The following is a 13,357-nucleotide window of genomic DNA, read 5'->3' on the forward strand; positions in this document are numbered from 1 at the left end:
TATAGAGATATGCGTGTGTTTGTAACCTGTTTTCTCCTGCTCTTTTCCCGTCCGATGGGACGGGGCAGGCACCGCTGAGAACCGCGATCCCCCTCACAAGTCGCACGGGGATCGGCCTCCCGGAGCCGGCCAAAGCCTCGGGGAGCAGGATAACCGGGGGGCGGGAGATGCCCCGGCCCCCGCAGCCCTCCGGGAAGGGCCGCTGAGAGGGGGAGGGAGCCTGGTGGGGGTTCTGGGACCATTCTACCCCACGTCCCAGCGCCGAGGTTCCCCCTGCCGCCCCCGGCTGGGCCTGGTCCCGGCTCCGGGCCGGGGGAGCGGCTGAGCGGGGCCGGTCCCGGGGGGGCGACCGGGGTAAGTGACGGTTCCGCCACCAGCCTGGTCCGGGAGGGCGGCACGGCAGCCGCCCGGCCGAGGGGGCACCCTCTGCCCCCCCGGAGCACGGGCGGGGCCGGCCGGGCTTGTACCGTGGGGAGGCAATTTACTCATTTGCCCGGTGAAAAGAGAAAGCACGAGAAATTCAATTAAAGCGGCTCTGGCAAAAGGAGTTATTTGAGGCATGAATGTCTCCCCTAAAGCTGCAGCAATCATGTGGCATTAGACACTTCCGGAATCCTATAGCCAACTTGAAAAATCCCAGACCCCTTTTTTCCCTAATTTTTGCTCTGATCTGTAATTTTATCCACATTTGCACTAGTTTGAGCATTCTGGCTCTCCCATCTGAAAGCCTGCAATTACTATATAATTCTTCGCAATTTCACATGTCCTAATATGGACTGTAATTTTTGCGCAAGACAATTTCCTGCTATTTCAAGCATCAACATTGTCAAAGTTGTATGTACATAATAAATGGGAATATCAATGCATAGTTTTTAGCATAACATCTTGACTCCTCGATAATTATATCCGTTTGGAGCCTACGCAGAATTAGCCTGAATTGCATGGTAACTGCTGCTGCTTTAAAATTTTTAAAAATTACTCATAATTTTCCCAAAGATTACCAAGATCTCGAGTGCACAATGTCATCAGCGTAATGAAGAGTAAACATTTATGCTAATAATCTGCAATTTTTTTCATCAGCTATAAAGACAGAGGCTATATAGCAGAAAATTTCAGTCATATTCTGCAAGAGCAGAGCTGCAAAAAGGCTGCTGCGCTCAGAGGCATGTGCATCTCTGGGGGATCTCAATCCACATTTGCACTCTCAGGATATTATTATTGTGCTCGACTTCTTTTTTTTTTTTTTTTCGCTTTCTTTCTCCCTCCCCGATCCTCTCCCTCTCTCTCTCACACTCTCGTTCTTCTAACTTTCGTAGCAAAAAGCCGCGTTCGGTCCTTTGGTTTGTTGTAAAGCAAAGACTTGTGCCCAGAGCCTCAGGGACTGAGGCGGAAGGTAAGGGTGGCGACACAGGCTCCTTTCTCGCGGGGGTAGGTGAGTGTGCGGGGCGCGGGCCGGGAGAGGGGGGAAATACCGGCGGCGGCTCCGCCGACCCATTCTCCCCGCAAGCTGCGGCACCGGGGCGAGGAAGGGAGCGGGGCGGCGGGCCGGGGGACCGGGATGCCGGGCACGGCCAAGCCGAGCCGAGCCGCGCCGTGCCGGGGCGCCCCGCGGGCCGAGCCGGGCGCAGCGCGGAGCCCAGCGCGGGCAGAGCGGCGCGGGGCACTCGCCGCCCGGGACTGCCGGGGGCTGCCGGCGCCGCCGGGCGCTCGTTCTCGGCCGTGGTTTCGTGGTGTGCGTGTGTCGGTTCCTTGCGAAGGGGAGCGTTACTGCCCGGTCCCGAGCCGGGAGGAGGAGGGGAAAGGCGCCGGTGCCGAGGGGGACATGGCACTTTTTCACTGGCATGAGAGTGGCGGTGGCGGCAGGAGCGGGGTTAGGAGGGCGGCAGCGGGGACAGCGGAGCGAGCGGCGACGGGGATTTCTTATCCCCCTCTGTCAAACGAAGGGAGCAAATTCCCAAAGCAAACGGGCTTGGGCTCTGATATTTGATTTTTTTTCTAGTTTCAGGGGCCGCTCTGTGCTCTGCAATTAGATTGACACATGTACAACATCCCCAGCTATTCAAGGGGGTTCGCAGGGACACTCCAAGGGGATTTTTTTTCCCCTTTTTCTTTTTGGGTGGAAGATATTAAAGAGGTATCTGTTGTTTGGCAATTTTGCTAAGTCTGTCTTCATTACTTCAACATTGTGCATTTGCTAATTTGGAAGCCCCTTCCTATTGACAGCTCTGCTCCATACACCTGCAAGCAATTTGCAGAGCTCCAATATAGGAGAATTGCAGAGATGGCAGCTCGCACCTATTTTATTTTTTTTTCTTCGCTTTTCTCAATGCACAGCAAATTTGGCTTTCAGTGCGTTATCTCTTTTGTTAATGCAAAAAGATTCCCTGGGCGAAAAAATTGCTCATAATTACCAGAGAGATGGGGAAACTGCATTAGAATAAATAAACCTGAAATTACTGTAATTATGTTGTGTTTGATGGGCTCGGCTTGTAATCAAGAAGAGAATACAGTGAAATGATGCTGACCCTCTTGGGTTTGCAGCTGTACGCGCACTTTGGGGTCTTTTTTTGCAGAAAAGAGTCATTTTGATCATCATTAAGCTGTGTGTAACCTATTTCAGAAGTGTTTGAAAATGAGGGGCACTTTTTTTTTTTCCCCAACAAGGAAAAATATATCCCAAAATTACATTTTGCCATTTACGGGCACATCCATAAGGTTGTATTTGCCGGGTGACAATTGGTAAAGGTATAATATTCGAAATCAGAGCTTAATCATTGTAATGAGGTATTGTTTCAATATAAGCACCTTTGGATTATTCATAGTTTAATTAATATCCTCATTATGAAAATCTTCGAATCAGATATTTGATGAACTACTTGTCAGCAACAAGGCAGAATTAATTAGGCCTGTATTGAGATTAACATTTTCAAATGTACAATTATAATAGCCTCTAACTCAAGACCGCCTCGCTGAGAGAAAACTGATAATTTCTCTATTTGAACTGTTAGCAAGACATTATTGAATTAGGAGAAGCTGATATATCTTTAAAGCCCTCCGAGCTGCTTGACCAACCCTCTTTGGCCCGGTCGGAGGCGTTTGGTCACCGGCAGAGCCGCCGCGGGAGCTGTGTGGCTGCTGGGGCGCTGCGGGGCCGCGGGGCCCTCCGGCTCGCTCGGCACTTCGGGCCGCCTGGGACCAGGCTCGGGCCGCGGCACTGCGGGAAACGCGGAGCGTTTGCCGTGTGCGATTCCGCGCCCCGCGGGCCGCCGCGCCGCGTGTGCGCTAGGGCGGATGCTGCACCGCCGCGCACCGGGGAGCGGGTGCGTACCTCGGGCCGAGTGAGCGCAGCCCCCGCGGGCTGCACAGCCGATCCCTCGCGCAGGGACGCGCACGGACAGCCGGGCGAGCCCAGCAGCTGCCGGCTCCTCCGCTCTGCAGCGCTTTACCCAGCCCAGCAATAGCCACGGGTTGCGCCGGCGCTGAGCCGGCCCGGGAGCGGGCACGGCTCAGTCCGGGGCTGGATGACCGCGGCGATACCGGCACAGCTTCGCCTCCCGGGGGACGCCTGGGCAGGCAGCCGGCTCGGCTGCTGGTACGGGGGCCGGGGCTCTCCCGGCTTGAGCACATCCCCTTCCCGTCCCAAGCAGCTGTGCCCGGTTCCCCCCGGCTCCGAGCGGCCCCTCCACCGAGGGTCCCCCGATTAACCATCGGAGTTAGGCTGCCGCCGCCTAGCTGGGCCCGGCTGGGCGCGCCGGGGACAGGCTGCCCTGTCCGGGCCGCGTCGCTCCTCCGTCTCGCCTCCCGGTCACGGCCACCGCCGTCCCGCCGCGGAGCGCGTAGCCCGGCCCGGACCCCGCTGTCGGCCGCGCTACGGGACAGGGAGCATGCGTGTCTCTTTTTCCAAACCATAATTTTACTGTCTCAAAGAAACTTTATAACTTATGTACAAAGATTTGTGTGGGTTTTTTTCCATTTTCTCCCCCAGATACAAAGCAATAAGTTAACATTCTCAATATAAAACTAAACTTTGACATATAGAACACTAAACACAGCCGAGCTCAGTTTATCACATTTTCCGAATTTCACAAGTAAAATGTCAAGATCTCAGTACACAAAGCATCATGTTTTACAGCCACACGAAACAGAACAGAAATAATAATTATAATTATAATAATAATTAAAAAAGGCTAAATTTGTGCAACGTGTTTACAGAACAATAATAATAATAATTAAGAATAAAATATGTACAGCGAGTAGCTCCTGCACGTCAATTTGTGCATTTCACCTTCGGGCCGGCTTTGCGCGGGGAGGCCGCGCCGGGACTGCGCGGGTGTGCCCGCCCGCCCGCCCTCCCGGTGGGTCCCCCCCGCCGCCCTCCGGGCTCTCGTTTCGTCCTCTGCGCCTTGCTTCACCTCAGCAAAGCGCCGGCAGCTGCTGCAATTCCACTTCAGAGTACCAAACAATGTGCATTTATTTCCTTTGTTAAATACTCGAGAAATGCAAATCATTCGGACCAAAACTTTCCACAGCAGCGAAGTATAAAAGTTACTGTAAAAGTTAAAATCGCATCCTTCCCTCGCGGTGATTTATTCGGGGAGAGGGGGGGGAACGGGACGACGGACCGTCTGTGGTTTTGTTTAAACTGTGCGTCCACGCAGTACACTCAGCAAGCTGAGTTTATTTCTAGCACTCTCATAGTGGTAATTTAAATCAATAAATAAACCCCCTATCTTCCCCTTTTAACAACAACAAAAAAATATACAGATGAATAGTGAAAGGTACAGAAAATGTCGCGGGAAAGAAGCACTGGTAAATTGTACAGCTTCCTTCCCCCTTGCAATTTAAGAAACGGTCAGATCGGAGTAGTAAATAAATGACCTACATTTCAACAGACACAGACAGACAGACAGGACAGAGGAGAGGGCTTCCCCGCCCCCCAGACATCTTTTTCTGATTGTCCCACAAAGCCGCGGCCGGCGCTCGCTCTGCTCCCAGGCTGTTGTGCGGTGCTCGGGGCCGCTCCGTCAGCTGTCAGCGGTGGGAACCGGCCCGCATCACATCTGTGCTCTCCTGCACCGAGCTACCGTGCAGCGTCCTAATGGCTGGATGGGCAAGAGACCTCCTGTTTGTTTGTTTGCTTCGGTTTCTTTTCTTTTTTTTTTTAATTCTCTCTCTCTTTTCCCCTCTTTTTTTTTTTAATTTCTTTTTATTTGACTTAGTTTCTTTTTTTGTTTTGTTTTGGTTTGTTTTGGTTTTTTGTATGTTTTTTTTTTTCCTGTAACAATTTTAATTATTTTCGGGACCGATGGTGCTTGCATTAGGGGAAAACGTATATATAATCACATCAGTTGCGGCTGCTGCATAGCTTCTTGGTGGGCCGAAGGGTACCACGATGTGTAGCTGGGGATGTAGGTGCCCGGGGTCCCCGACGAGGCCTTACCGGAGGCGGAGGTGGTATTCCACACTGGAGGCACGGGTGGCGAGCTGCCCGAGAGAGCCCTGCCGTTGGTCAAGGCGCTGCTCTCCAGGGCGGCCCCTCCTTGCTTCATCAGCTTCTTGAATTTGGAGCGCTTGTTCTGAAACCAAATCTTCACCTGCAAAGGGGAACGGAGCAGGGTTCAGCATCCCTCGGTTCGGTCCAGCACCCCTCCATCCCTCTCAGGGCACAACGGACCCCCGCACCCGGCGGCCCCCCAGCTTCTCTCCCTCATTCCCCCCGCGACTGCTGTGTTATTTTGTGACTCCAAGGCACCCAGCAGGAGCCCCTGGGCCCTCTCCAGCGGGCTCTGCGGGGGCTTCCCCAGCACCGGGAGCGCCCCGCGGCGGGACGGGTGTCGCCCCGGGCCCCGCTGCCCACGGCTCTGACCCGTGCGCCTTACGCGTGTGGTCTCCCACGCCGACGGTGGGGACACGGAGGGGACACGGGAGAGGGGCCGGAGCTGTACCTGGGTCTGGGTGAGTCCCAGAGATGCTGCGAGCTCGGCTCTTTCGGGGAGAGCCAGGTACTGAGTCTGCTGGAACCTCCTGTTCAAAGCCTGTAGCTGCAAACTGGAGTAAATAGTCCTGGGTTTGCGGATTTTTTTTCCTTTCCCATTAAAGCGAACTTCCCCTCCTTCTACCACAGTGCTTTTCTCCGATTCGGCCCCTACAAACAACAAACGACGCAGAATAAATAATAATAATAGCAGCAATAGCAATAATAGCAGTAACAGTAATAGCAGCAGCAGCAGCAGCAGTAACAATAACAACAGCAACATCGACAATAACAATAATGAGAAGGAAGAAAAGTGAAGCTCGAGTAACGCTAACAAAGGCTCCGGGCGATTATGGCAGCCCAGGCTTCTTCCCAGCGAAAGTTTGCTATTTTTACAGGCTGCAGTTTAGGTTTAATTACCCTTAATTGCATACATTGTTTATAGCGCTACGCAATAAATAATTACGAAGACTAATACGTGCACATCTGGGTTGGTTTCTTTTCCAGCCAAGCATTGTGCGCTCTGTGTATTGGTCCCCTGTGATTCTCAGCCTCTCTTGACTAATATTTTGTAATTTAATTTAATTTTTTCCCCCGATAGATTTTTTTTTTTTTAATACAACACCCTCCCTCCCGCCTTGCCTTCCCTCCTCCCCTCCCCCCCTCCCCAAAGCCGAGTGCACCTACCTGTCTCCTCTAACCGGGTCTGAGTCAGGCTGGAGCTGTTGGGGTAGGACTGCACTGAACTGATGTAGGGGTTGGTCGAGTGGCTGCTGACCGAGTTCACATAGGGGTAGCCCAGCGGTCGGGAGAAGGACGAAGCTGTGCTGTACGAGCTGTCAGGCTGAGAGTGGCCCGCGGAGTGTAAACAGTGCATGGAATAGTGTCCGTGGGACATGGGAGAAGGAGACATTTGCTGGCTGGGCGGCCCAAACTCCATAAAGACAGCCTTCCCTGAGACGGGGCTATTTAGACTCTCTGGCATGGTAGTCATGGTCATTTCTTGTCGCTTGGTCTGTGTGTGTGTTCTCTCTTCAGCTTGCCTTTTTGGGGTCTGTTGTGTTTCTCAGGACAGGAAAGAACCCAATTTAAGCGAAACAGGGTTTTTCACTTTCCATTCATAAGAAAATGGAGTTTGTCTCTTTGAAAAGTCTAAGCATGATGCTGTAGATCTACACAAACTCGCCTAAAAGCTTTGACTCAGCCAAGTCTATGAATATTCATGAGACGGCGGAGCTGATTGGTCCGCCGTCTTGCATAATCGCTTTGGATTGGTCCGAGGCGCTCGGGGCTCGCCCGGACCCCGGTGAGCGCGGAGAGCCGGGCTGGCAGCGCCGCGCTTGCCCGAGCGCCGGCGGCGGCCGCACGCCCGCCCCGCTGCCGGCCGGCCCCGGCACGGAGCCGCCCAGGAGCCCTCTCCCATCGCAGGCCGCCCGCTCCCGCCGCCGATCAGGACTTCGGCGGAAGGCACCGCAACCCCCTCCGCCCTTGTCCGCCCCTCGCCGGGAAGGCTCGGAGCGGGCAGCAGCGGCGCTCCGCCGGGCTGGGCGGGCCGCGGGGGTTCTTGCAGCTGCCGCCCCGCTCCGGCAGACGCGGTGGGACCCGCGGACAAAGCGAGCGGCCCCCGCCCGCCAGGCCCCGCGGGCGAGCAGCGGCTCTCGGCCCCGGCCCGCGGGTCCCAGCGCCGCCCGCACCTCCGGATCGCGCCGCCCGGCTCCTGCCGCCGCTGCTGTAAAGGGGAAAAAGCGATCCAACCAAAGTCCCCCTGAAAGGGCCCAACGGCGCATTTGAGCTCAAAATGAAAACTTCCGCGTGCGTGAGCGGTAAATGAGGTGGGACTTAGGAGATCCTCCCCAGAAAGCCCACGATGAATCCCAAATTACTTTGCTAGATAATTAGAAAGTGTTGATAATTATTTCTTTCATAATTCTGCGGTGTGACTGTAACAGGAAAATGATCTTGTGAAAGTTCACACGTGCAGATGTATTAGTTACTGATTCATTTGATTAAATGCTAGTCTCAAGTGCTCTGATCCACAGCTGAAGGCGGCCCCATTAGCATAACACTGATGTTTAATTTTCATACGCATAATTAGCCATATATTTAACACTAATAGCAACATGCAGCCTTCCAGCATTAAACAGCCTGGGATTTGATCTGGCCTGGGCTGAACTTTCCCGGTTACACCTAGGCTGTCTAGGGTGCGCAGTTATCACTGCACTACATCTATGTAATCAAGCACATTTTGGCAAAGGGAGAACACCAGTAAAAATGAACATTCAAAACAAATCGCAGCGTTGATGTCGTTAGAGGTACTAGCGCCGGCAGCGGGGCTTGGGCACCCCCGGCAGAGCCCGCGTAGTGTTCAGGATCCTTCGGGCAGCGCGGCCCTTGAAGCAGCCGGCCCCTAACTGTGCAAAGCTGGCACAACCGAGCCCCTCTGCTCCCTTTTTTTTTTTTTTTTTTTTTTCTTTTCTTTTCTCTCCTTTCATTAGTGGCTCTGTCGGTTTTAATTGCCCGTTTCCTAACGACGCTTTTACCCCCCCCCGCCCCCCCTTTTTTTTCCTCAATGTTTTGGGTTTTGTTTTTTTTCTTTCTTTGCTCGCAATGCGCGAAGTTCATTCTCACTAACTCTCCGAGGCTTGGCGCAGAAGGGGCAGTGACGGTGTTTCCGCACGCACACGGTACCCCCGCCAAACAGCTCTGCCCCTCTGGCCATGGAAGTGACCACCCGAGGCGGGTCAGCGAGCTTGACCGAGCAGGGAACAGGGCGCCCGGGCAGCTCCGGCACCTTCGCCGGCCTCAGCCTGACAACTGCAAAAGGGAAGCCGCTCCGCGTCCGCCGGGACTGCGGTCTTCTGCTCCGCTCGGCCGGACAGGGGCAGTCCCAGGGCGAACCACAGTCCCTCCAACCCCGCCAAAGCCCCGCGGAGCGGTCGGTGAGGCTCCGCTCGCCCCCGTCCTGCAGAGCAGGGCCCCCGCCCCTCCGCGGTCCCGGTCAGCGCGGCCTCGGCGGGCGCGGAGGGGCCGCGGCCACGGGACGTCCCGACCCCGCGGGAGCAACTGGAGTCACGTCGGGACTCTCATGGTGCTGGCCCGGCAACACCTTCTGCATGATGGGCTTGTGCTGGCTGTCCCCGAACAGCCGAGACATCTCTCCAGTCTCGTTCGTAATTAGGATTACAAAGGTGCGCTATCAATGCCTCCGCCTGGCCGCCAGCGCTCCGCAGCAGGGTAAAACTCGCAGTCCCGCCAGAGTTACCGGCGGGACTTCAGGGCGCAGTGATTACCAGGAGCTGCCGACAGCCCCCCCACGGCGGGCTGCGGGGTTTCCCCGCTCCCGGTCGCCCCGTTCCCGCCTCATCCCACGCCGCGGTAAGAGCAGGACAGGAGGCAAAGGGCAGACGATGGTGAGGAACATGGCACCTGCGGTGCTATCCAAGGGCTCCCGGCGTGGCCAAAATCCACGGGAGGCACCTCTGCTGCGCCTCCGGGACGCACCGGACACCCTGCTGCCCCCAGTGCCCTTCAGAAGGGGCAGCGCGGCTGGGCGATGGAACGTAAGGGAACAAAACGCATGCCCCTCCAGGCAATGCCGCCTGTCCTTCGCACTGTTTAATCTCTGCGTATTTGTAAACTTGGCTGCATCGTTTGTTTTGCAGGTTTTATGGCCTTCCAAGCTCCTCTCGGGAGGATGAAGCTGAGTGGCTGCCCCGCGGTGTTAGCCGTATTCAGGGAGGGGGGTGCCTGCTTTTTGAAAAGCTGCTGTTAGAAACTATTAGAGCTGAGAGCTCACTGTACCTGAACGAAAGCAAACAGCAGAGTAAAGCTGTAAGAAAGCAGCTTACTTCTGCCCAGGACCGCTGAGGGAGCCAGTGCTGAGCCACTCTGGTTGCCTGAATGTGCAACTGGCCAGCCCTCAGCATGGGACCCCATCTGCCTGCAATGAGGGCCAAGTCACTTGTACTGCTGTTGCCGTGGGCCTGGAGAAATTCTGGAAGTCCTTTAATTATCTCCAAGGCTACTCCACGTTTCACAGGCCCAGGTCCTGCTCTGGTAGCCTCCAAATACCAGTGCCAGACTTGTTTGGTCCCGCAGGGCGGTCAGCAAGTGGCTAAATTGCAAATCAAGCCCTGCACACCTGGCAGGCCCAGGACAGGACTGCAGAGAGCACAGGGCCGAGTGAGACTGCAGCTCGTGAGGTCCATCGGTTCCAAACTCTGGGCAGGAGTCAGGACTCATCTTCCAGACTGCAAACTCCTCTGCCTCCATAAAATGCTTAAACTGTAGAGTGCCAATCCCTTAACTAACATGGGCACCACAGAGCAGTGATTACCCCAAACTGGCTAATTTTTCAAGCAGGGCAATTATTGATCCCCAGAGAGGTGTGCTTTGCATCTCATTTTTAATCACTTTTTGTGCTGTGTAAAAAGAGGCAAGAAGTAGGGGATTGCTGCTGGGAATGATGCTGGGAAGAGTCTGTTCCCTCTGCCTGACACTCTCAGGAAACTTTTTTCCGTCCTAGTAGAAGTTACAGCCTGGGAAACAGCACTGTGTTAATCTCAATGAAGACAAATTGACTCCATACCTCAGCTATAAAGGGAAAATGCTATGTTTCTTTGTCCTCTCAACTGCCTAAAGACTGTATAATCTGATATCCATTTGCCCCACATAGGATTTGGAAGAGAGGGGCCCCACTTTCTGCACCTAACCCCAAATAACCCAAACCCTTTCCACTTGCAGACTATGCTTGGCTGCTCCAAGGGTCACAAAAAACCTAAAGACTTTTATTAAATACTCACCAGGTTATAAACAGAAAGGTCGAGAGCCAACACCTCAAATTGCTTTTTCTGTCCCCTGGAGTGACTTATGCAACAGCCATTCCCCTCAGAAATTACAGAAACCTCTTCCCTGTCCCGAGTGAAACTTGAAATCCCAGAAGTACAGCAAGTCTCTCCACTCCTTGCTCCATCTTTAGGCTTCTTCCACCAGTTTAGTGAGGATTTCTGCTCCCTCTGAGGTAATCACCAGGGTATGCTCAAATTGTGCCGATCTGAAATTCACATTTAGCAGTTATGAGGGGGAATACACATTCACCATGCCTAGAAAATCATCTCTTTGGGTTTTTTGGGCTGGCAGTGATGAGTTCCATGTCTTAGGAAATACCAAAAAAATAAAATCAGGCACCTTTTATTGTCTACAGAAATTGCAGTCCATTTGTCCTCCAGAATCTTAAATTCAGGGGATCCTTCCATTATTATTGGCTCTGTATCAAGAAAAACAAAATGTATTCTAAAGTTAGTTGCACTCCTGTGTGGATTATGAAACAATCAAGAACAGGAGGTATCTCAGCAGGTAGCTCCCCATCCACACAGGTCCCATCTCCCTGGGCTGGCATTCTCTTGATACACTAAAATGTGAACTAAAAAGGAAGACAAAATAGCAAGGTAGGAAGTTGCCCATTCCTCTTTTGTAAAAACATGGAATTTTAATCAAGCTTTAATTAAGACCGTGTGGATAATAACCAAAGCACCAACCACATTTATAAACAACAGATAGTTTTAAATATTTGAATTTTTTAAACAGGCTTAAAATGTTCATTAAATCAGCAAAACAACAATTTTCTTATTTCCTTCTAATTGCCGTGCCATTTAGCCACACAGTGAGAACGAAGGCTTTTCCCCCAGCACTTCTCCACGACTGGAAGTGAGCACCATCAGTCTGCGGGGCGAGGCTCCGGCTGGTTACCGCCGCCGCAGTCCCCAAACCCAACAGCAGCTCGAGAAGGCAGCAAATGACTAAGTGCCACCAGGCTGCTCTGCTTCGGGGACACGATCGCATCCTTCTCACCCTCCTCAAATTAAATGTGCTGGCAGAGTCTCTGCCTTGCCAGAAATAGGAGTCAAATATTAGCAAAATTTATAATTAACATTTCATACTTTAAATCTTGTAATTTGAAAATTATTTAATCCAGCTAGTTCCTAATGCATTTTTTAAAATGATACTTTAATCTATTTCCTAAGAGGTCAATCTCACCGACGTCCCCCTGTCTGCACGGTTATTTCTATATCCCAATAAAGAAATGTTACGGATCTGGGCTGCTTCGTGTGTGCTTTTTAACAGAAAGCCATAGCAGAGAGTTACTAACCTATTGTGAACGCCATTCCCTCTTCCATTAACAAATCACTGTCATTGGCTACAAAAGAAAAAAAAAAACCCGCGTTTATGCATCTTGGGTATTTTTTTTTTTTAAGAGAACGCAAACAAGCCCTTTGTTTAAACCCCTTTTTAGCTCGCAGGTACTGTGCACCCGAGCCCCGTTATGAGCCGGAGCACCCGCCGAAAGCGATCCCACCCCGGCCGCAGTGAGACCACCCCGACGGCGGCTCCGTCCAGGCCGGGAGCTTTAACGTTTTAGCAGGGATTTTTAGCAGGGATTTCTCCTTGCCCCGTGACAAACTTTGCCGGCGTGGCTCGGGCGCGGGCGGGATGCGGAGGCGCGGGACAGGGCGGCTGCGGCCCGGAGCGGGCGGGGCAGGCGGTGCGCGGCGCTCAGCTGCCCCGGCAACTCCGCTAACCAGCGGCTCGTCCTCATAAATACCCCCGCGACCTCAGAAAACGGGGTCGGGGATGTCCTCCAGCTTCCCAGCGATTTAATCTCCCCACCGGCAATCCCCCGACCCGCCGGACCGGCAGCGTGCGTGAGCGTGAGCGTGAGCGTGTGCGTGTGCGTGTGCGTGTGTGTGTGTGGATGTGTGTGGGGGGCTCTGCTCGCTTTACCGCCCGCCCTCCCCCTCCCCGGAGCCCTCTCATCGCCCGGGCGGAGCGGGGCGGGGGAAGACGGGCCCGGCGGGTGGGGGCCGCTTACCGTGGTGCCACACTTCGGGGTGCCCGTGAAAGTACGACCCGATGCCGTGGCCGACGAAGAAGGGACAGACCTGGAAGCCACCTTGCCATGCCAGGGAGCTGCGGGGGCAAAGAGGACCTGTCAGGGTGCGTGGCCTCACCACCAGCCCCGCTAGACGGCCCCAGCCCTGCTACCGCGTTGCTACCGACCCTGGGTCACCACTTTGCCAGCGTTCCGAAAGACAGGCATTGAAGGGAGCATGGCTGAGCCATTGTTAGGTTTCAGAGTGAACACGCCTGCCAACAGAGGCTGGTGGTTCCCGTGCCAGCCCTCTAAGTAAAACAGCAGTGTGTTGTCTCCCTGCTCGATGGAGGGTAACCTCTTCCACAAGCACACTGAGAACTCATTTTAAGATGGCACAGATGAAGTTGGCAAGTTGGGCAGACGAAGCCTCAGCACAGTACCAAACCACAGCCTTTGCTGAGTTCTCTGGAAGTGCAGAGTCTGTGCTGGGCTGCATACCCAGGGGACTGCAC

The 13,357-nt window shown here is 53.8% G+C and overlaps 2 protein-coding genes across 6 annotated transcripts in view; both read right to left on the reverse strand.

Annotated features, from left to right (window-relative positions):
- Positions 1-4,047: 4,047 nt before the first annotated feature.
- On the reverse strand, positions 4,048-6,974 carry DLX1 (distal-less homeobox 1). Of its 2 annotated transcripts, XM_014264998.3 has the most exons (4): positions 6,662-6,974; positions 5,946-6,145; positions 5,441-5,594; positions 4,048-5,102 (listed from the first exon to the last, which is right to left on the reverse strand). In XM_014264998.3, exons 1-4 carry the CDS (start codon positions 6,972-6,974, stop codon positions 5,032-5,034), a joined length of 738 nt encoding a protein of 245 aa, XP_014120473.1. In that variant the 3' UTR covers positions 4,048-5,031. The 2 variants fall into 2 exon arrangements, with proteins under 2 accessions (XP_014120473.1, XP_074404597.1); XM_074548496.1 differs by having other exon boundaries at positions 4,048-5,594.
- Positions 6,975-10,740: 3,766 nt separating this feature from the next.
- The window catches only part of METAP1D (methionyl aminopeptidase type 1D, mitochondrial), a 43,679-nt gene continuing 41,062 nt past the window's right edge, over positions 10,741-13,357 (reverse strand). For 2 of the 4 annotated variants that reach the window (XM_074548491.1, XM_074548489.1), the window contains 3 exons: positions 12,843-12,940; positions 12,123-12,170; positions 10,741-11,240 (listed from right to left, as the gene is read on the reverse strand). In XM_074548491.1, coding sequence (XP_074404592.1) covers positions 11,077-11,240; positions 12,123-12,170; positions 12,843-12,940 — 310 coding nt within the window. In that variant the 3' untranslated portion in view covers positions 10,741-11,076. Of the gene's footprint in view, positions 11,241-11,715; positions 11,856-12,122; positions 12,171-12,842; positions 12,941-13,357 lie in introns of those variants that run through there. The other 2 variants (XM_074548490.1, XM_074548492.1) reach the window with 2 other exon arrangements.

This window comes from Zonotrichia albicollis, chromosome 10 (assembly GCF_047830755.1).
Source record: "Zonotrichia albicollis isolate bZonAlb1 chromosome 10, bZonAlb1.hap1, whole genome shotgun sequence".
NCBI classification, from domain to species: Eukaryota; Metazoa; Chordata; class Aves; order Passeriformes; family Passerellidae; genus Zonotrichia; species Zonotrichia albicollis.

Coding starts and splice junctions, on each gene's coding strand:
- DLX1 (XM_074548496.1), bottom strand. CDS start 6,974: ATGACCATGACTACCATGCCAGAGAGTCTAAATAGCCCCGTCTCAGGG. Junction 6,146..6,661: donor GACCCGGTTAGAGGAGACAG/GTAGGTGCACTC, acceptor TGTTGTTTGTAG/GGGCCGAATCGGAGAAAAGC. Junction 5,595..5,945: donor TGGGACTCACCCAGACCCAG/GTACAGCTCCGG, acceptor TCCCCTTTGCAG/GTGAAGATTTGGTTTCAGAA.